Genomic DNA, 23151 nt, shown 5'->3' with positions numbered 1-23151 from the left:
GGGGTAAGTTATTTATTCCTTTATTGGAACAAATACACAACAGGCAGCTGTAGGTAGCCTGCTTGTGGAGATACCTTAGTTTGTGAAAATGTCCAGAGGATTGACAGGAGCAGCTTAGCAACATGCTCTAGGACACATAACAATCACAAGCTCCAGAATAAATCATTGTTGCACATTTTTGTGAATGTGCTCCACCTGAAAGCAATACCCAAAGGCAATTGTCAAGTCCCAGTACAAGCTAATTCAACCAACACAGTGATTAAGTTTCCCAGAATTTGAGAGGTCCCAGGTATCTTCTATATTAGGTTTTCAGTCACTTTTTACTTATTTGCAAGCCCCATTCCCTGGTGACGAAGAGGTGAGGCAGGGGCCTGCTGTGTGTGCAGTGAGCAGCCATGGAATGAAAAGGACCCTGCCCAGAATGCTTGCAATGGGCAATGGATGGCAGAAGGAAGTGCTGAGCTGTAATGGCTCAGTGTGCTGGGCAGAGGTGTCATCCAGCTGCAATCTCTCTTACAGAGTTCAGAATACACTCAGGGTGTGTTCCTCTCACACACTTTTACTCTGCTTACAGCACAGGCTGGTGGGCTCAGAGGAGATCTGCAAAATGGTGTCACATTTGCTTATCTATCAATTAAAATTCTACATAGTGATTTTATAGTTATGATGATAACATTATAATTTTGGTAAACTCAAAACATTTTATTTGCCTGCCCTTGGAGGTTTTGTTTGTCCCTTACTCATTTACAGATGCCAGTACCCAATCCTAAGGCAGTTCAGGCATTTTCTTTTTCTTTTAAAAAGGTGGAGTGGTCTCTTGATTGAGAGAGACCACAGCCACACACATGTGGCTGTGTGCATGGCCTCACTGGCTTATGCTGGCAGGATTTTGAGGTTCTCTTGAGCTGTGCAGTGGAGCCCGAGGTGAACATGGTATTCCTCTGATTTGGCATAGTTTGTCCAATTGACTAGAGCCGCTGCAGCGGCTGCTGTGATCTAATCTGCCTGGGGACATAAGTTTGAGGATGATAGGAAAGGATAACATGACCTAAAGGGCATCAAAGGTGTAATTTTTCAAATATCCTCCTGTAGCCCTTCCTTTGGTTTGGAGAATGTAATTTAGGTGACATTGCATTTCTTGCAGCACTGGGAAACCAGGACACCTGAGCAAAGCTTCAGCAATGGGGAACAATAAACACTGTTAGCTGGGGTGACTCTCTTTCCAAGTGGAGGGTGTCCAGAACAGTGATCTGGCTGCCAGCCACAGGGGCCTTGTTTTAAGGAAGCTGGGACAGTCTATCCCACCAGAGGTCTGGAGAAGTTCAGTGTGACTGGCTGCCACAGGGGATGCCACTCGTGGCCTCCTCAGCCACATGTTTCTGGCAGTGTGCCAGAAACCAGACAGGAGGAGGGAACCAGGGGAAAAAGAGACTGTCTAGTAGTGTAAAAATGAAAAATATATCCAAGCTAGCCAGGGAAACAGGCTGGATCAGAGCAGGAATCTTGTGAAGAGAAATCTTAGACCTGAGAGAAAAGATGAAATGTGCAGAAGGAGTGATTTAGGGTTTTCTGCAGATAGAAAAAGTGAATCTGAACCAGAAGAGCTCAAAATAGAGGAAGAGCTGGGGATAGCACCCCTCAAAGCTGATGTCTGTGCCAATGCTGGAAGCATCACTCCCTTAGGACACTGCTGAATTTTTGTGGTGCAACAACAAAACCAATAGGGGATATAAGTGATTACCTGAGTCTTGGTTACAAGGGTTCATTAGGTCAAAAAATATCTGATGAAACCATACTTCCTGAAACTGACCCAGAGGATCATTGATTTGTAGTAGCATTAACTACTGACAAAAATAAAACAAGGGTTTGGTTGACGTGTTTGAGTTTATTAATGTAAATAGTAATAGAAAATTATTTGCAGCATTGACTGCTTTCAGTGCTGCAATGGAAAAGAATTTGCAATGCTGAAATTGCAATTATTGAAGGTGATTATAATTTTGGCTTCAGTTAAATAATTTTCATTCCAAGTATAACACTCTCCACTCCAATGAGATTATTTATAACTTATGTATTGCACTTGAATTAATTGGCATATGGTGCAAATTAACCCTTCTCAAAAACATGAATTATGTGCTTTGTTCTAACTGATCTATTAAATGCAGCTTTGTTTTATGTTGATTCTTGCCAATTTAGGCAAAGTGATTTGAGTTTCCACTGTCCTGGCTTCTCTTTATCTGATCACTGCCCTGCTTTTTATAATTTAACAATTGCAGTTATGTCAGGGATATATGATAAAGCTTATTGAAAATATAATGCCAGTTTCTTAAAATCAGAGGAAAAAAAAGTAATAATTTCATTCATCAAAATAATAAACTTGTTTCTGAGCCTTTTTATAGAATGGTCAATGTGCTGATTTTAAGCACTTAAAGAAGTAAGAGGTTGGTATTTCTGAATTAAGCAAGCTGGGACTTCTAAACAGAAATCAGCTTCTTACTGTGCAATAGGAAGAAATACATTAAAAATCCTTTTGTTCAATATGTCAAGAAATGCCTTAAAATATGCAGGGTTTAAAACAGTAATTTGTATTATAATAAAAGGATTACATCAGAAAAGGTGCCTTATTAGTTTCCTCTGTTTTTCAGGTAGATGAAAAAGAGAAAAAGATTGAGGGAAAGACTGCATCCATATAAAGGAGGAAGGATTCCAAACTGTTATTGTTATTATTATTAGAAAAACATTATTTAAATAGGCTAATCTTGTTTCTAAGTTACTTTGAAGGCAATTGTGAGCTCCAGTAGTGCTGTGAATGAAAACATAACTAAATAATGCAATGAGTGTGTACTTTTCTGTGTAGCTAGCTACAGCAAGAGGGCTCTCTGTATGTCTGTGGATCTCAGATAGGGATTAGATTTTTGTACTTGTCTTTAAAGGATCAAGATCAAGTGGTGGAAGGCAGCCATTTGCCTTTCTCATTATCACATTTTTCTAAGTTAATTGGTGCTGAGTGTACCCAGGGAAGGGTAAAGCTGGCAGCCATACTTCCTCCCTGAGAAGGAATGACTGTGGGTGAAATCAAGACACTGAGAAGATTGTGAATGGTAAGGAAAACTGAGCAGGGTCTTTGATCCTTAAATTGCTGGGAGACTTAATTATACCCCTTTGCCATGTTTTTACATTCTCCTCTGGTCATCTGCTGCTGGCCACGTTAGCAGAGAGGGGTGGTGGGATAAATGGGTCTGTGGTCTGAACCAACCCAGATGTTCCTGCATGTGCTGTGTGTGCTGCCAAGAGATGGCTGCAGTGGGCATGTGACTAATTATACTTATGAAGGACTCTGTGCAGCACTGAAGTCTTTAGCAAATCTGTGATGTCACTGGTAGCTGTTTTCTTTCCGCTGTTTTTCTTGCACAAGATGCTTTGAGCCTCTAGCCAATTCTGATCTTTCCTCTGATTTCATTTCTACTTATAATTATTTGGATGCTGCTGCTCTCAGCACACTGCTGGGTTGGTTAGTCCTCCTGCTCCCCAGGCACAGGCGTTCTGCTTTTCCCATGGTGTCATTTAAAAAATGCTGCAATGGGAGAAAATGTCTTTCTAAAGGAAGACAGGCACACAGTGTATGCTGTCCAGCTTTCCATTACTGGAAGTTGAACATTAAGGTTTTCAGTACCAACCAATGTTTGCTTTGATTTCCAGTGTAATACCTTGGCCTGAAAGAGAAAAATCATCATAGAATGATAGAATGGCGTGAGTTGGAAGGGACAGTTCTCTTGCTGGTTTTCCTTTTATTCTGTGTGTAGGTAGCCACAAGAAACTACTGCACTCATGTTTTAGTATTTGAAATTTAAGAGCATATTAAGTTAAATACACCCTTAACTTTGATGAGAGAAATTTTGTTTAAACTTTGTTTAGAGAACTCAACATTGATTAGTAAAGAAACCTGTTTCCCTCTCCAGCTAATCAGAGAAATTAGACTATTTTCCTGGTATTTCCTATGAAGCTCACCTGTAAGAGGAAGTATCAGGGCTGGCCTCAGTTTCTCTCAATGCTACATGGGCTTACTATGAAGACAATCCCCTTCTCTTTCTTTCTTAGATTCCAGTGTGAGTGAACACTAGCAAGCAAAGTAAGGAAAGCCTCAAACAAACCTAGACAAAGAAGGATGCCCCAGAAATGCCAGTAAGGCAGCTATCTTTAAAGTAAGGGACTGAGGAATGCTAAGAGCCCTTAAATGGTGTTTGAAGAGTGATCTCAAGCTCTCTGTAGTCTGCCAGCTATCCTTTACCAATCTCTTGACACCATCAGCTCCAGTGTCACACAAACTTTTCAGAGCCCCAAAAGCCACACATTTACATCTCTTTGCTATATTTAATCTGAAGTAGGATCCATTTTAAAGTCCTGCTGAGGTGGCCAAATCCAAACCTGTGAATGGATACAGCATCCAGAGGACACGCATGCAATGTAGGAGGGCTGTGTGTGACTGTGAGCTGCTATGTGAACTTGCAAGGGGATTGTGTTTGTTCCAAGACTGTATCTGTCACAGTCAGGGTGCTGCTGACTTTGGGGCTGGAGTAGCTGTTTCCAGTGTAGAAAAAGCTTGTAACACTTCACGTCCCACTACAGCTCTGTGCTCACCTTGTTTTTTCATTTAGGCTCATTTTTAGCCCATGGCCTTTCCCACTGGCCACCACTAATTCAGCCACCACCTCCTCTTCAGAGTGCAGGCTGAGCAGCCTCTTGATTGCCTGGTTTGATGCATCATTAGGACATTAGCAGTGTTGGCTGGGGTGTGTTGGAGGTGCTTAAACAGGGTGGGATGATGTCTGGTACTGACAGAATCAGAGGCAGAACAAAAACCTGGGGTCCTTGTTTCTCACATCTCTACCCCAATGCAGACTGCATTTCCTTCTGCTTTCTCAAGCAGCTATGAGCTTTCCCTCTTGCACTGCCTGACCAGCAGATCAATGTGAATGCCACAACTTTAGCACTTACATCCACTTCATAAGCACTGGACAGCTGCTGTAATGCTTGCAACACTCATGATGTCACTGCTGGGTTTAAGCCACTGCTGGGTTTAAGCCAGTGGTCTATTTTATGATTAGAGGTTTTTCTTCACTGGAACAACTTCAAGAATTTTTTCATCACTAGCTCCTGTTTATCAAGAAAAGGAGGGGGGGGGGAAATAAACTGGTCTGTGGCAGAGACTGGCAACAGTGTCTGTTTCAGAAGTTCTCAGCAAAGCTCATCTCACAAAAATTCAGAAGCTTGCTGAGATTTTTTTTATACGGGAAAACATGAAATGAGCATTTCTAAGTGAGAGGGCTGGGGGTTTCCTGCTCTTCCACAGCAAATACAGACAGATCATGCTTTCCCCCCCACTGGCCTTTTCTCTGGAGCCATGTGCATCCCAAGGGACAGAACAGAGCAGCTTCTAACACAATAAACATTACTCTGTCTGCATTAGTTTTTACATTTCTTTGTTTTATTTCTTGTTTTGTTTGAAATGACCTGTACCACAGGAATACAATTTATTTAACAGGTTGTTATTTTTTTAGGAGCAGATAATAGTTAAGTAGATACTGTTTATTTCATTGACTGTCTATGACTACCTGCATCATTCTCACAGCCTCTGTCTCTCTCTGGCTTCTCCACGTAACCCAGCCACAAGAACAACAGAGCAGCCTTTGGCCATATGATTGCTTATAGCTCCGATTGGTAATAAAAGCTCAACATGTTACATTCTAGGGTCTTTCTCAATTACTTACCCCTCTAATAGCTGCTTACATGTTTCTGGTGAAGCATGTTTTATTTTATATATTTATAATAGTTTAAAAAAAAAAGATGACATAGCTTACAAAGAGAAAAATAATGCCCCCTTAGCATGAGCAATACTGCAAGGTTCTGATTGTTGTGGGGATGTTTCTTGTAGCTTCACAGTTTTGCTGCGAGGTGTAATGCCCAAGTTTCCCTAGTAACCTAAATTCAGTGTGGTAATTTACCTTTTAATTGATCCCCATGAAATTTGTTTTGCATTACAGGTCAGACACTGCTGTTCCCAGAGAAGAATGTGCCCAAAACAGAAGAGCTGGTCACTTGGGAGGAACTGCCTTTTGTAGTAGCTGACAGGTGCATGGTTTCTGTTATCCACACATGCAAATCAGGGGCTGGAGCTGCTTTTACCGTAGTTGCTGGTATGGGTTTATTCACTGTCACTGATACGCTTACCTCTACTGCTTCTCTTTTCTTTGTCACAGAGCCCATCTGTGTCCCAAGGCTCAAGCTCCACCATCTTTTGCCCCACGAAAAAGGACAGCTGTATGACACTGACTCAGTGAATCCTATAGTACAAATGAGCAGCATAAAGACTACTGACCCAAAACCCATCGCCTAGTTCATGTCTCACCTTCCACATCCCCAGACTTTTTGTAAGAGACTGTGAGCATTCAAAGACCTAAGCAGTTGCTGAAGCTTCATTTCCCACTTCAAAGTGCATTGGGGTGACTACACTGCTGCACTCCTCTGCAATCCCAGCCCATTGTGTAGCTGGAAATTCTCCTCAGCTGTGTCACTGTGATAGCACTACTGATGCACAGCAGATCAGAGTAACTGGGAAGAGATTATTGTGATTCTTGCACTTGCTTGAAGGGCTCGAGAGACCTGATCTGCTTCCCAACTTAGGATGGTACAAGCTTTTTAAGGGTTAAATCTAGACAGGTGTTTGCGTCCCAGTTCCTGGGAAAGAGTCTGCATTCCTTGGTTAGAGAGTTTAATATATCCTAAGTACTGTCTGGTTCACTTCCCATCCTATTTCAGAAGAAATGCAAACATTTCCCTGCATATTATCTTCAAGCAATGGAGAGTATTTGGATGGGCTCCAACATTATGCAGCTTTAATGGAGAAAGAAGTTCCTGGAAAAAATGTATTTGGTATCTTCATATTGCTGTGCCAAAGCAGGAGGTGCCTCCATCCCATAGCCCTAATCTAAATAGCCAGTAGTCTCTGTGAGCTAGAAGCTAACTCGGCAGCTCTCCATAATCATGTTTTGTAGACAGCTTCCTGTTATGGAGAGCAGGCTGAGTTAAAATACAACAAAGCTAGAAGAGCCTTTTGGGGTTGTTTTTGGGTAGTTTGGGTTTTTTTTTGAAGGGGGAGATTGGGTGAGTGTGTTAGCGTGCGAGTAGTGACCTTTCTGGCAGGGCCCATCAGAATAAGAATTGCTTCTTAGGAACTTTTCAACCCATTTTGGGAGGACAGCTACCTTTGCACAGCAGGGGGACACAATGTGCTGTGGCTCAGCTGGGGGCACTTGGCAGCATTGCAGCAGTGCTCCAGTGAGTCAAACTTACAGGTGATAATGCAACCCAGCACATCTGTGAAAGCAACTACACCACAGCCAGAAAGAGCTGCCAGAGTGCAGCACATGGCAAGCTGGCTCTGAAACAGTGGCATGCATTTCACTTTGGTCCCTCAGTCACAGGTGGGTACAGGGATCATGAGTGCAACCAAAAGCCTCTCCTTTTCTCCCCAGCTGCCTTTGGGAGGTAGTGGGGGAGAGAAGCACAAGTATCCTCTGGAAGCACAAGGCTACTGTGTGATTGCTACTGCTGTGAGCACAGGAGTCCCAATTCCAATGTGCCTTCTGCCCCTAAGGTCTCTGGTGGTTTACTAATATGCCTGAAGTAAGACAGTTCTTTTATCAAGTGAATACAAAATGAGTGACTGTGTAGCATAGGATGAACTCAAAGGAAATGAAATGGAACTAACTTAAGTACAAGGTGTAGGCTGGCTATGAGAGCTGAGAGGTCACCATGCCAGCACCCTGTGTCTGAGCCTGCCAGGGCAGGGTTCTGCAGTATTGACAGCCCTGCTGGGACACATTCTGCTCCAGCAGAAAACAAGCACCCAGTGTCTGTGATCACACACCTCAACCCTGGTTTGGAAGACTTCCTCCTGAGGACAATTTACTCCTCTGACACACCACCTTTCTCCTGGGGAAGCCAGGAAGGGATGGAAGCTTGAGGAGAACAGACACAGTAGAATTAGTGGTGTCTCAAATGTAGATCAGAGGATTTGTCTCACCACTAGTGCCATGCTGTTGACCACAAAAAAAAAAAAGAGAATACACTCAGGTTTTGTCACCTCAGGATGGCTTAAAACTAAGTGACCTAGAAAATAAAGTTTCAGAGAACACCAACAGTCAGTTTTGTCAGTCACCTACATTCCCCTCTGGCTACTGGGAATGCAGCAGTTATGGCTTAGGCAGCAGATCTAAACCAGGTCTTGGAGACAGTAGGAACCTGGTTACATAAGAGTAAATAAACACTCCCCCTGTTCTTCTCCCACCAACTCAAGGTCAGGTATTTGCTTTCTGATCAGCAAGAGACCCTCCTACCAGCCCCAGGTATAATCTATGCTAGCTCTTTTCCTGCTGTTGAGGATAATGGGATGAGGCAGGGGAAGACAGTAGTTGGAATATCAGGGGTTTCATGCCATCCTCTAATTTATTTCCCTAGCCTGCCACAAGAAAGCAATCTCTCAGGCTCTAGAGCTGCCTCCTCTGAAAAGCAGTGCCCTTGATTTCTAACTAGAATTTGGCAATAAGCCTAAAGTCTCTGTGGAGCCAAATAGCTCTAATGAAGTCTAGGAAAGATCTGGTTTGGGGTGTATTTATACTTGGGCAGTAACCATGCAGACAAAGCCTTGTGTTCTCTGCCACAAGGAACGGGTGGGGAATGGCACTCAGCTGAGCTGAAGAGGCAGGTGTGATACACTATGGGGTGAAAAGTGTGGAAGAATTGTAGTTAGCACCACATAGGAGAGGATGCGGAGATTATCAAGTCAACCCAGCACTGAAGCATAACATCAGGCTCTTTTCTCTTGCCATTTGGGAAAGACTTGCATTTTCTCAGGGACATACATCCTACCTCTTCAGGGACCTGCAGGGATTGTACATGGGAGGGACTAGCCAGGCGTAATGACACACTGTACAAAGTCGCAGAATATCTTACACAGTTAGGAGCATCTTTCCCAGTAAGAAGTGGGGCCTGTATGTACAAGTGTTAGAGGAGTCTGGGAGGCAGCCTTTTTGTTCAGGAGAGGTCCAGCAGCATTGTTCTCCAAAGGAGCACCTACTCTATGGTAAGAGGCAGAAAGGTGACAAAAAGACGGACCACGGCTGCTTCCCTTTCTAACTGACCCCTCATAACACCAGCAGATAAAGTTTATATTGACTCTATTCTTCCTCTCTTCCTGCTTCTGTCCCCACCCTCCCTCCAGAGGGTGCTGGGGAGCAGGCAGCCTGGACAGCGCTGAGAGCATCACTGATCAGAGGGGCTGAGCCCCCATGATGCCTCAACAAGTGCAAGAGCATAATCTGGTATTTCCCACAGAGAAAACAACAAAAAAAGAGAAACAGGTGACTGATTAAAAGTTTTCCCCTTCCTGTACACAAGATTCTGCAGTCACGCCGACAGATAGACATTAAATAATTCTTCCATAATAAATGATTGGAGATAAAAGCCGGCGGCGGCTGCTGCTGCTGTTTGGATTGCTCCATTGTCTGCATCTTTGTTTCTAGTTTGTTCCCCGGCCACTGTCGGCTGGTGCTGGGGCTGTCAGACCTTTGCCTCTAGCATTTCTAGGAAGAGTTTATGCATGGGAACCTTGCCCTGCAGTTTGATGCTGTAGAAGTGCTGCACAGCTTTAGCAGCCGTCTGCCGCAGGAGGGGCAAGGTCAGGAGCAGCTTGCCTGCTCGCCGGGGCTCCTCGTTGCGCTGACTCAGCTCGTAGTCCTGCAGGGCTTCGTGGAGAAGGTCCTGGAGTTTCTGCACTGCATCCATGTCCTCTATGTGCATGGAGTCTGGGGTGAGGGAGAAAAGACAGCAAACAGACAAGTCAGACAGGAGAAAGGAAATCCTTTACGATTCTGAAGCTAATGATGTTTTCTTTCCTTCTTATCTGTTCTTGTGGGGTTTTTTTGAGTTGTTTTTGTCGTCCTACCCCCGCCAGGCAGGGGGTGAAGGGCATTGTTTGGTTTGTTTCTTAAGCAGAAAAAACCAAAATCCAGCTAGTTGTCAGGTGTGGTGCTGCTGCATGAAGTTTGGCAGCAGCCCAGTGTGCTGGCCCTAGCAGTGCAGGGACAGTAGGGTTGCCAGGGGTAGGTGGGTGACACACGTGCAATGTGTGCTGCCCATTTTGCCAGCCACCCCAATGCAATGCAGGGGTCAGGCAGGAGCCTTTGTGATTTGCACTTTCCCTTGCCCTCCATGCTCCTTATGGGGAGAGTCACCCTGCAAGGGGCAGCAGCTGCTGTGCTGCCGCTTGGGAGCAATCTCATTAAGAATAATTAACACTGCTACAGCGCTTCATCTGTCTAAACTGCCTAATTGCTGTGCAGCTGCTAAGGGTGTCAGCAAGACAGAAAAGCCCCAGTAGGTCACAACCAGTGTGCCCAGGGGTGTTGCCAGACCCACCTTTGTGCATATGCCCCTGCTTTCAGAGACTGTCAGCAGCTGCTCAAGGAGCTTCCTGCTGAAATAAAGGAAACCCACGCCTCCTGCAAGGCCTCTTCCCTTAGGCTGCCAGTTAGATTTCTATGAGCTGTTGGAGGGGTTAGCAGGGTTTGCAAGGCTCCTTGGTGTGTCTGTGAAGTGAATGTAGCTAGCTGGTAAGGACCCAGTCCAGGGCTGAGATAGGGAACCAGACTGAACACAGACTGCTAAACTTGTGGGTAAGTCATGGTGTGACAGGGCAGCACCAAAGAGCAGAGAGGCCCAGCATCACCAAAGATTTTCTCCTTTTTCATCTTGCTGATACATGCTTCCTTCTTACAACCATGACAGAGACGGAGACACTGATGCCTCGTCTTCATTGTTCAGAGACTTTTAATCAATACTGAACCTATTGGTAAAGGTTCCTGACACAAGGCAACAAATCAGAAGCAATGGCAAAGAGACAGTATGGCAAGAACACATGCACACATGTAATTGCACCGCCTACCATCACAGCCTGGGCTTTGCTTTGTGGCAAAGTAGTTTCAGTGCAGTCTCAGCCTACACACAAACACAAATGTGAGGGTTCCCCAGAGTGCCAGCAGGGAAGAGGAGGAAAGCTAACTGAAGTGCCAAAATCTCTCTAGAAACATGTGTCATCTTTATGGAGAGCACAACAAAAATTAGAGACTGTGAATTTTGTATGATACATTTATGGTAAAAATCCTATTTATGATGCATGATTTATAAAGTATTACAACAGTTGGGAAAATATTATGTCTAGCAAGAAAGCTGTTTAAGAAGCTGTTTAGAGGGAATGCACTAATTAAGAAAGTATTAAAGGGAAGTATTCCCAAGAAGCCTACTGAAGAACAATTCTTGATACATTTACACTTTTTATCCAAGAGACCAGGCAAAGAAGCTCAGAAGAGGGCTGCTAGGTCATCACAGTGACCTGAACCAGACACAGAGGTTGATTCTGAAAAGTAGGGAGGAAGAAGCATGTTGCCAAGTCAGTCTGGCAACTTCTCCCAGCCAGGTAGCACCTCTGAAAAATTTCCACACACAATCCAAGAGAAGTGAGCAGGATCTGTTTCCTGCCAAGTCACAGAGGTCATTTTGAAGACTGGAAGTATCAAAAGCTGGAATGTCCTCTCTCCTTTCTGTTTAATGTCCTTCTGGCTAGGGGCACAAGGGGGAGAAGTAACCACAGCCTTTTGGAGTTTGCAGATCCCAGCAGATGCTAGAATTACCATGCAATGAGCCATGCTTCAGGGTAAAGTGGGTGTTCTACTTTTGGGCACTGATGCTGCTGTACGCTAGACAGAATCCCAAAACTGCCCTTCCACCATCTGGCTTCTGTGAGGTGACAAGACTTAACAGCAAACTAAGCGTATACAGTGAGAGAAACTGGGGAAATAAAGATCAAAGCCTGCCCCACCCCCACCACACTCTGCTGAAAGAAGCTCAAAATTGGCAGCTGACTGCAAAAAATAAAACAACATTGCAGGATTAATTTCCCTGCAATCCATCAGTGAACTGGTGTCAATGGCATTGATAAACTGTTAATTACGAAATCAATAGCTATGAATTTTTACAGCTATCAGAGCACTGAGGTGGGGGCAGGCTGCCTGACCATGTCCCTGAGGGTCAGCAGGCCTAGAAGCTGGGCTTCATAGCAGAAGCCCTTCTCCAGCACTGCTGGCATGGGGTACAGGGCAGGTGTGAGAATGGACAAGGCCCACTGCTTCCTCACCTCAGTTCTTGCAGCTTCTGACAGGAACGGGAACCTCAGAGGACCCATCAGTACAGAATTTGCTATGCATCCCTTTGCCAGGTCCAGACATTGCTCACTCCATCTTAGCATTAAAATGCATTTCAGAAAAAAAAGGGGAAATAAATTTTGGCCACTCTGGAATGTCCTAAAATGAATGTGTGCTGCATGCTAACCTAGAGGGCTCCTCAATATGTAGACTGATCTTTTTTTTTTTCCCTAAGGAAAGAGGACCTAGGAATCCTTAAAAATGGACTGCTGACTCTGAAGGGTAACAAGGTAGGTCTACATCACCTCTACTCTGTCAAAAAATGGGTGATCATATTGTCTGGGACTTGCCTGCTGCTCTGGGAATTAGGAATTCAGCTCTCTAGAATGCACTTACTAGACAGAGATCCCTTGAATTATCTTTGCCAATCCCAGCAGCTGTGTTGTTGGTGCATCACACCAAGGACTTGGAGATCAGCCTACTGTCAGCTTCTTCTCTAGTAAAGAGTGAGGGAGCTCCCACTTCTGTTTTCATTTGTTTGAATCCCTAGAACCAAAGGGTCAGTATACACAGGGCTGTGTAAGCCCCTACAACTTGGGTTGCATGAGCAATTACAGCCAGAATTTATCTGTGTGGGAGGGAAGGCAGAAAGCAGTTTCAGGCAGCACAGGTGTTAATCTAGGTGTTCATCTTTAAGCCCTATCTCTCATTCTCATCCAAGGGAGCTGAAGCCTGGCCCAAACTGCTTTCCTCCCATTTTAGGAGTTGGCTCTTTGCATGCAAGCACACACATGCAGGCTCTGTAAGTTTATCCCTGTCAAAAATACACTAAGAAAAATAACTGGCATTAAAAGAATGTGAAGGTTCAATGTTAAGTTACAACAGAAAAATACACTTGCCCTATTCCAGCTTCCTTACCTGTGTGTCACGAGAAGCTTTAATTTCATGAAAAACAAAATCCCATGCTTTGCTTTCGTATGTTTCAATACAAATAACAAAGCAGAACTTTTGTGGATTATGCTTCTACATAGCTACACATCTAGCTGCACTAGAGAAACCAGTGAAGTCAGAGTGATTTTTTTCCATCCAGCTGAGAACATGCTTTGGCCTGTGCCTCCTGACCCTTACCTGGGTTTCTTTACTCCACAGCACTGGAAATGGAACCCAAAGCATCTGATGAGTGTTGGTTGTTCTGCTCTGTCTTTGCTCAGTGTTACTCCACTCCTGTGGAGACTGTCTCATAAGGTTTACTCTGGGCTGAGTCCTGAAAGCTCAGTGAGCAACAACAGCAGTGAGTGCTTCTGTTGCACTGTGAAGAACTTGACAGCAGTGTCCAGAGCACGGGCCAGGTAAATGTCCCAGTGTGGCACTTCTCCTGTCACAACTGCTACCTTAGCACTTCAGCCTCTCTGAGGAGCCCTTCTTCCTGTTTAGTCCTGTGACCCTCCTGGCAGACAGGTTCTTTAACAAGTTGATTATATCACCCATAGCCACCACTGCACAGAGGAGAGAGGACAGCCTTGGCCATCTGCCCATCCTGGTTCAGTGGCAAAGTGAAGGCAGCAATTAAAACTAAAAAAGCACTATTGAGAAACTGAAAAAGGGAATAAAGTTATGAAGTGCAGAAGAACATAAGGGAAATGAAGGACATAAGAGGAAAAGCCACGTCTAGAAGGGATAAGGACAGTAAAGAAGTTTTATAAATATTTAAGGAATAGAAGAAAAATGATCATTTTTAGGGGGGCTCTTTTCAGCTGGAGATGAATAACCTATTAATAGCAGTGCAGAGTAGATAGAAGTCCTCTGTGAGTACTTCTGTCTTATTTGGAAAAGAGAAGCTTTATATACTGTGTTATATGAAGGTGATGAAGACTTCATAATCTGTTGTTTATGAGGGAAGACATTAGAACTATTAGAACAAACTTCACAGCAATCAGTAGAGCTGGATAACTTGGTTTTAAGAGTTCCAAAATTGCTGGCTGGGGGTCATCCAGGGCAGATTAATGATTAGTAAGTCTTGGTATTTTTACAAAATTCAAGATGACTGGATACGTTCTAATGATGCATATAATTTCCTAGGTCTTACCTGGTAATTACTATGCTAGTTTGATGTGAACCAGGGCAAAAGAAAGGAAAAAATAAAGGTGACATTCAATTAAGACTAATAAGATGGCATTTATAAGACATGTAAATGTGGCACTTAGGAACATAGTTTTGCAGTGCTGGGTTAACAGGTGGAAGTGGTGATCTTAAAGGTTTTTTCCATCATAAATGATTCTGTGATTTTACTGCCAGTCAACATGATACTTGAGAAGAGAGGTCTTGTCAAACAAACTTGATTTCATTCTCTGATGAGATTACAAGTTTGGTTGATAAAGTTAACTGCACAGATATAATAGACTTATGTTTTTATAAAGCACTTGGCTTAGGACCACAGGACATTCTCATTAAAAAATTAGCACTATGCAATATCAATAAAGGACACTTTCAATTGATTAGTAACTGGATAGATGACAGATCTCCCAGTAGCTATCAGTGGTGAATCATCCCTCAAGAAGGAGTTTTTTCATGGAAATCCACAGGGATCAGTAGAAAAATCAGCTGCTACTCAGCATTTTTATCAATGAGCTGTAAGGATTTTTCTTTTCTTTTATATTGCTATTGCTAAGGAGTGGATGGATGGCAAACAGGGACAGAATGGTGTAAAATGGTGAGGCAGCCTCACAGTAATACATCCATAGCCAAGGAACACAGCTATGGAACAGGAAGTTTGTCATGTCAAGCTGTCAGGTATAAAAAGACCCGGAGTCATAGGACCCAGCTCAACAAAGATCATTCTTTAGTTTAGAGGCTGAACTCAAGCAAAGAGACATTAAGATATGGTGCCTTTTTTTTTTGGGTGGGGGAGGTTGGTTTTTTTTTTCTTTTAACTGAGAGAATGATTAATTATTGGAGTCAGCTGCCAAGCAAGATGAAGATTCTCCCCTTTTAATCCTTCCAGCTTCACGCTGAGTATTTTCAGCCACTTTACTGTAAAGTGTTTCAGCCACTTTACAGAAAAACAGATACTGGTTTCAGGGCTGGGCTGCAAGGGTGAATTCTGTGACCTGCATGATGCAAATTTGGCAAAGAGATCTGATGTGAAACAATGAGACTCGGGGGATGTAGAGGGAGCCCTTGTTACACAGTAGCTTCAGCAGTTTCCCTTGTTTTTCTGTAAAGTGGCTGGTTTCAGCCACTTTACAGAAAAACAGATACTGGTTTCAGGGCTGGGCTGCAAGGGTGAATTCTGTGACCTGCATGATGCAAATTTGGCAAAGAGATCTGATGTGAAACAATGAGACTCGGGGGATGTAGAGGGAGCCCTTGTTACACAGTAGCTTCAGCAGTTTCCCTTTCAGATGGGACTCCTGAGCAAATCTGTGTCTGGCTGGCCTTGATACAATGCAGCCTTGCTGGATTGAGGGCTGCAGTCTACATCCATGCTGTGTCCCAGTTAAAGGGGGATTCAGTGTCTCTGGTACCTCAACATCCCCAGGCAGCCAGGCAGCCCCAGCCCCACAGCTTTTTGAAATGGGATGAGAATTTCCCTGTTCGCTGTATCTCACCAACACTATGGAGTATGATGCAAGTGTGGCTTCCATTTCTGAGTTCATGGCACTGGAGTTAGCTTGCTAGTGGAAAAGGCCTCCACATACCCTTTTATTGCCTGAAACCAGCAACCAGTCCATCCCTGTCTGTTCCACTCCCCACTACAGGGTCAGAGCACAGCTGGGGCTCTAGCAGCAGTAAGCCTCATTTCTCCCTGCTTTCCAGCTAAGAGTATGAACATTAGAGAATGTTGCATGGCACAGGCAGAGTTCTTAGGTAGCAGGCTCTGGTTTCCTCCCAGGTAAATAAGAGCATGAGCCTTGACTGGCTGGTTGCAAGACTGGCTGGGCCAGGGCTGTACCTGAGTTGGCGAGGGCCAGAGCTTTGAGTGTGACAAACTGAGCTTTGAGAATGTTGCATGACACAGGCAGAGATTCTTAGGCAGCAGGCTCTGGTTTCCTCCCAGCTAAATAAGAGCATGAGCCTTGACTGGCTGGTTGCAAGACTGGCTGGGCCAGGGCTGTACCTGAGTTGGCGAGGGCCAGAGCTTTGAGTGTGACAAACTCCTCCTTTTCCACCTTGAGCTTCTTATAGCGGCGCACCAGTTGTAGGATGGCCAGGTAGAGCTCCAGCAGCCCTGTCAGACGAGAGTGCTCTTCATCCATTATGTAGTCCTCAGCATAGACCAGCTTGTCCTCGTATGGCAGGGAGCGGTACACAATGCCCAGGATGAGAATTTCCATCCAGGCACTCTGCAGAAGGCTCATCTGGTCGCCAAGGGACAGGTTGGAGAACCCTAACAGGGCAAAAGACAAGCAGGGTCAAATGGGTGTGCAGCAAAGCCTTTAGGAGACAAGGGTCCTTAGTTTCCCTGGGATCCAAACCATGCACCCTTCCCTACTGACCTGCTGTTTTAAAAAACCCCAAACAACTCACTGAAGTGACCCTGTCCTGGTGGCAGTCAGCACACATGGACCTTACCCTTCTCTTTGTTCCTATGCCCACCCACAGCCTCAAACAGGAATTCTGATGCTCTGATTTATGGGAGCCCAAGGTTGGTGGCAAGCTCTTCAATGACCACTGCTTCTTTCATAGCAGCAAACCTCTTCAATCTCTTCAATGACCACTGCTTCTTTCATAGCAGCAACTCTTTTGTACCACATTGCCTTCCCTCGCTTCCTCAGCAGGTCTGTATTGCAACCCATTTAGTCTGTCCCAGCTGAAAAATGAGCAGAGAAGAGCTCCAGATGGCAGAAAAGAGGGCTTCTGATGGGATAGGAAGGAATGACACAGGTCTGAATTACAAGTATACTACAATCTCACATTTTGGCAAAGATGAGAGAAAGTCCTGCTACAACAAAGCACCAAAATGTGTTCAAAAATTAATACATTTGTGAACAGATTCCTCCTCTATTCCTCATCCCACTATGATTTCCATCCCAGCAGCTCTGCCTACACCCCTACCCAGAGATAAAAATACCTTTGTGGTGACACTGAAGTATCTAAATCAGCCAAACCTGGTAGCAATGGAACAAGCCCCCACAGTGAATCAAATGTTCTTGCCAAATACAGAAAGAGCCTGACAGCCTGATCCTGACAGCCCGAGTCCACTTGAGAGAGTGGAGAGGACAAAAAACAGAGGCAATGTCCACCTTAAGGTGGGGAAAAAAGTGTGTGGGAAGGAAAACTGTCTTTATGCCCTCCATACCTGGTACCCTTGAAGGTCAGGCAATGAAAGATCCTGGGAGATGGGCACTCTAACAGCCATTACAAACAGGAATGTCAAGCACAGTGTGTTGGTCCTCCCTAGGCAGCTTTTGCCCACCATGGACAGGCAGAAATTGTACTTTTTTTGGCAGCCCCTTGCTTTCAGCAGTTCCTAGGGCTGTGAAAGAATGGGACACCCAGGCATGCCTCAGCTGGAAGGGTGATGCTCTACTGGCCTCTCCAGGCATTTTCTCCCCAGATGCATATGAAGCCTTGGGGATCACCAAGAGACCTGTGAACTCAAGAGCCTCTCTGCAGAAGCCTCCCAGCTCCACTGGCTGCATGCAAGGCTCAGCTGGACTTCTTCATCCCATACCACACCCTGCTCACAGTTCTTGGCCCCACATCGGGGCTTATGTAGACAGCCACCATGATGATCATTTGATTTCTCTTGTTATCAAGTTGGCAATTAACAAAAGACCTGATGATTGCTATATTGACTGACTGTGGGATCTCTTTTTCTATCTGCACTATCTCAGCTGGGGAAGGGAAGGCAGAAGGGTGGGTTAGTGGTATTTATTTATCTCTACGCCATGTTTTGTGTTTGTGTTGCCAGGGGAAGCAAAGGGTGATAATGGCCTGGCAGCCCTTGGACATCCAATTTCCCTTATCAGGCCACTGAATAGAAAAGAGGCCCCAGGCCACATTAATTAACAGATACCAATCAGCTGTCACGTGCTGTGTGTGCAAGGTCTGAGGGGAGCAGTGGGTGGGAGGGAAGAATCAATAAACCATTGGGGAGGAGTGCCAGAGGGAACAGCTAAAGAGGAGTCCAAGCTACTGGGGAGAAGAGCAGCAAATCCAGCTCCCTGGCTGTGAGAGTGATTCCTGTACAGCACAGCCTGTGCTCCACATAGCCCTGACGAATCCCACCTCTTGCCTGGGCTGGGAGGTGGGTGTCTTGTCCTTTACCTTACCCTTATGCCCTGCACTCAGAACTGTGCTGCTCTGGAATGCAGCGCTCCTGACTCAGTCCAAGTGCAGGCTGCTGCAGCTCCAATGCTGGGGATCCTGTGTCCACAGCTCTGCCTGCTGCACAGGATGCTGAGAGTAGCCCTGAGATTAGAGTAAAGGTGCACAGCCACTGTTCCACTCTTTAAAGCCTGACATCTCTCCTTTGGTCATCCCTCTCCTAGCTCCTGACCATGGAGATAAGTCCAGCATTTAGGCTGCTGCCTTAAGTCCATTCTCTGGATCAGTCACCTGGCCTTTCTGCATCTTCATTCCCCATCTGGATTACAAAAGGCATTAGACCATTGCCCCTCACAATGCCAACAACATTTCTGAAAGATTGAGGAACAGTCATGCAGTAGAGTGAAAATATCCAGGACAGGCATGGCTCGTACTTTTCTGCTACAGAATAAAGTAGAAAAATTTATTTAACTCTAGCAGTAGCCAGTACACACAGCATTTCCATTAATTGCCCTTTCCCAGAGGCTGTTGTGGCAGGTGAGAACAGGAGATACCATATTTTACCCTTTGCCAAGAAGAACAGAAGAGCAGCTGCAATTCCCACCCACCTGGGAAAGCCCCTGGCCAGAAGCACTCCCAGGTAGCCAACAACTCCAGCTCCAGCAGACGAGTGGGAAGAGGAAGCACTGTGGTGTCAAGCCTGGACTTGAAATGTCTGACAGAACTGGGACCCTTTTCCTCCAGCGTTCACACATGTGGAGTGCAAAGGCTAAAGGACTGTCCCTGAATCACTGAAGCAAAGGGGAAATTATAGAACTCTCTTCATGCTGTAAAAGTTGAGATCAGGGAAAGTAAATGTTAATTTCACCTGGCCGAAATCATAGGCTTGCTATTTATTATAGGATTGTAACACTGGGGAACCTCTGGTTGTGAAATTTTCTGTCATCCTACAGCTCCCAGGAATTGCTAGAGTACAACTATTTTGCATTCTTGAGCTGTTGATGGCCCAGCATCCAGAAAATGTCCTTAGTGATCAGTTTCTTGCTGTTCTTCTCAAGCGTGACCCTGAAAGGTGCCTAATCCACCACTGCCCCAAAAGAGAGCCCCTAGCTCTAGCACAGAGCTGCATGCATGTTTCCCTCCTTCCCAGGTACACCTTGAGAAAAGCTGCTTTATTTGCAACTGCTGATGTGACATTCAGGTTGGGGTTTTTTTTAATTTTAATTTTTTTTATTATTATTTCAGTGGTTTGGCAGTGGGAGCTCCCAGAATTAAAAAAAAAAAAAAAATCACATAATTTGTGGCAAGTGGAGTTCATAATCTGTTAATTTATTATCATTTCTGTCATCCTGGAGGGCCATTAGCAGAGGTAATAAAAGGAGATGTAATTATAGGATCTGAGGCCACTCCAGACACAGCTGCTGTCACTCCACTAGCCATATTTCATTCTGTGCTAGTACTAATGTCTTCCTGGTGAGAACAGCACAACAGCTACCCTGGGAGAGCCTTCATCATCACCCCTCAAGAGAAGTCCTGTCAGCCTGCATCAAAGCAAGAAGAAAAGGAGGATGTTGTTCCAAGACAATTTCCATGGTGGGGAGAGTGAGTAGTGGGGAGGGGGCCTCATACAGAAGGGAACAACCCCACATTGGTTGTGTGGCTTTTGAGCTCATGGCTAATAAGGCTGTTGAGCTAATAACATTTGCTAAACACGATTAAACACATTTTATTGTTATCATAGGAAAGTGTGTTTAAGTTTTACTGATTTTATTTGCTAATACTGTGGGGTAGAAGTTTGTGTTGACACCTGGGATCCTTCAGGGCTGGTATGACTTTAATGTCACATCTTTCTTTACTAATTCCAGCATGAATACAAGGCAGGATTATGTGACTTTTTCTCCTTTCTCCATCCTTCTCTGAAGAATAGTTTATGCACAAAGGAAGCAATGTCATGTTTTGCTCAAAATTCTTGGAAGGCAGAAATACAGGGCATAGATAATTTAGACACCTGGCATTCTCCTGGCCCTGCCCTGCTCTGCCCCCTTGCTGCATAACTCAGTATGTTTCAAACTTGTTGCAGAACTACAGAGTTTTTGTTCCATTATTATGAACTGTCTTTTATTATCTTTTTTTCTCAGTACTGCTTTCTTATGTAACAATTCCTGAGCTCTCGCCTGTGCACAGTCCTGTTATAAAATACTCCTGCTGGTCTGAACTGTGCCAGGCTGGTTACTGTGGCTGTTACTGTGTTGTAGGGCCTTTGACAGGAGAGGAAAATACACAGAGAAATTTGAGGTGATGGCAGGTATGTCCTGATTTCAGAAAGGAGAGGGAGAGCCCCTTGCACAGTGCAGGAGCAATCTACTATGCTCCTGTTCTGGGACAGTATTGCCAGGATGGAAAACCCTGTAGGAATTTGGCTCTTCCCCCAGCTACAAGGTAGGGAACTACAGTAGGGCACTCTGTGTGAACAGATGTAGCCAAGGTTAGAGGGATGTACAACAGCACCTCACTGGACAGCCACAGCAGCTAATTGAGCTAACTGCATTAAAACCATTCCTGTTAACACGCCAGGTATTGGGTTAGTAGAGCAATCCAGGCTGAGTTCTCTAATCACCACTTGTGATGAATCAGCCCCAGGTGGATTCCAGCACTAGTGATGGGTATAATCCCTGCAGATATGGCAGATCTCATGTAAGAAGGGCACCACCAAGATTAACCTCTTCTCAGAAATACTGTCCTGAAAATGTTTCTTCACACTTCAGAGTCCCATCTCATAACAAGCCATATTCCATATAGCCCATTAAACCATTAACTCTTGGGTCCCAGGAGAAACACTCCACAGAAAAAGAGAAGCAGCTGCCAAAAAGCCAAAAGAGGAGCAATAGAAAGAAACAAAATACATGGGCAAACTAAACTGTCTGATCACATATGTTAAGATGCTTCATAAAAAAAAAATAATTAAGAAAGCCGAGAAGCAAAGCAAAACAACACAGACCCATGCAGTGGAAGACAGTCAGCATGCAGTAAATCCTGTGATCCTGTATCAGAGCCTCATATATTCTCCTGACAAAAGGAAGGGGAACAGAAGGCAGGAGATAGCTGAAGTGAGCTGTTTATAAACCACTTTAGCGAGCTGTTCATAGTGAATTTCTGAAGCAATCTTTGGAAAGCATCCTTGTAAATCCCAAGGATATCCTCTAAGTTCCCTGATTAGCCTTCTCCACACAAAAATTCCACCTGTTTCTGGTGGGGCTGGAGAGAAACTAGAGAAAGGGGAGCATTTTCCCTTCCCAATCCAAATCTGGGAAGAACCCATAATTCAACACTGAGGACCACATCTGCTCCTTCAGTCTAGGTCCACCCTACCTGCAGGTGTGGGACACTTGCTATGTCACTCTGTCACACAGACACACACTGTATATAGTCAATGAGCCTTCCAAGGCCAGTCACACTGCCAGTAAATTGTCCTCATTATTTGTCAACGAAGAAGCCTTGAGATTCACTGGCAATAGCACATCGTCCATCACAATGGGATTTGTTCTGTCACAAATCCATTAGGACAAGATTTCCCGAGTGTGGACAAGAATGCCCACTGCTGAGAGGGTGTGTATCTGCCTTGTTATTAGCAATAAAGTCCAGTCACTGCCATAATATTTATTCAGCTATGAACACAACAGACCTAGATCATGTTGATGTAGTGCAAAACTACAAGTGCAAGTCCACCATAGCATCCCTAAGGCTGTTTCCCAAGTGCTTTCACTGGCACTTTCACTCAATGCCAGATATGACAGAGAACTTCATGGTATCATGTCAAAGCCTTCTGCATAATCCCAGGGCACACACATGTACAGTGATCAATTTATGCACCTCCATCACAGGCTGCACTGGAGTTTGTTACCAATGAGAGCCCATCACTAGCAGTATTTTTCACCCACCCAACAGTACTTTCCACCCATCACTATAGGAAAAAGTCCTCGTTGAGACCAAAACAGATAGGCACGTAGATAAACAATAGTTCCCTTTGCTGTTCATGCTTACACCCTTGTAATTCCCCATTTACCTGGGATGTGCTTTGCCCAGCCAATGATCACCACCAGTTCCCTGTCTGCCAGGTCACAGAGGGTTGTCAGGGCTTTGATGTCACTCTCCGGCATGGTTGGATCAGGCATGGCATAAATCTTCTCTGGCTCAGCCACCAGCAAGTGGGAGACGATCTTAGTCACTGCACATTTCAAAGGAGAAGTTGTTGTAGTTTATGTCATTTTTGTGACATAAAAGTGAATCCTCCTGGGATAAGATGTGACTACAGAGCCCCTAGGACCTCAGTAACAGTTTTGGTCTCAACAGAAAACCAGACTGCAGCTACACAAGCTGTAGTGAAATGCCTAGGACAAACCAGCTCTGCACACGGATGACAAAGGCAGGAAGCTGCTGTAATGTTGTCAGGCATTGTCTCAGGTAGGTCCACTGAGGGGAGAAGGAGGTATAAGCAAAAAGTTGTTGGGATGTGGAAAAGTTTAACGAGTCATAGGTAGTATTGAAGAAAATAATCAGCATGGGACTGGCTTTGCTAACATGGCTGGGGTAAAGGAAAAGATCACAATATCACTAAATGGATTTGCAT

At 44.7% G+C, this 23151-nt stretch overlaps 1 protein-coding gene across 6 annotated transcripts in view; it reads right to left on the bottom strand.

Moving 5' to 3' along the window:
• Window positions 1–9400: 9400 nt before the first annotated feature.
• Window positions 9401–23151, bottom strand: part of ESRRB (estrogen related receptor beta) — a 122963-nt gene continuing 109212 nt past the window's right edge. For 5 of the 6 annotated variants that reach the window (XM_039704868.1, XM_039704867.1, XM_039704869.1 and 2 more), the window contains 3 exons: window positions 22588–22749; window positions 16372–16641; window positions 9401–9860 (listed from right to left, as the gene is read on the bottom strand). In XM_039704868.1, coding sequence (XP_039560802.1) covers window positions 9616–9860; window positions 16372–16641; window positions 22588–22749 — 677 coding nt within the window. In that variant the 3' untranslated portion in view covers window positions 9401–9615. The remainder of the gene's footprint in view (window positions 9861–16371; window positions 16642–22587; window positions 22750–23151) is intronic. The other variant, XM_039704870.1, reaches the window with a different exon arrangement.

The sequence above is a fragment of the Passer montanus genome, unplaced genomic scaffold, assembly GCF_014805655.1.
Source record: "Passer montanus isolate IOZ18808 unplaced genomic scaffold, ASM1480565v1 scaffold18, whole genome shotgun sequence".
In the NCBI taxonomy this organism is placed as follows: domain Eukaryota; kingdom Metazoa; phylum Chordata; class Aves; order Passeriformes; family Passeridae; genus Passer; species Passer montanus.
This window is presented reverse-complemented; position numbering and strand designations above follow the sequence as displayed.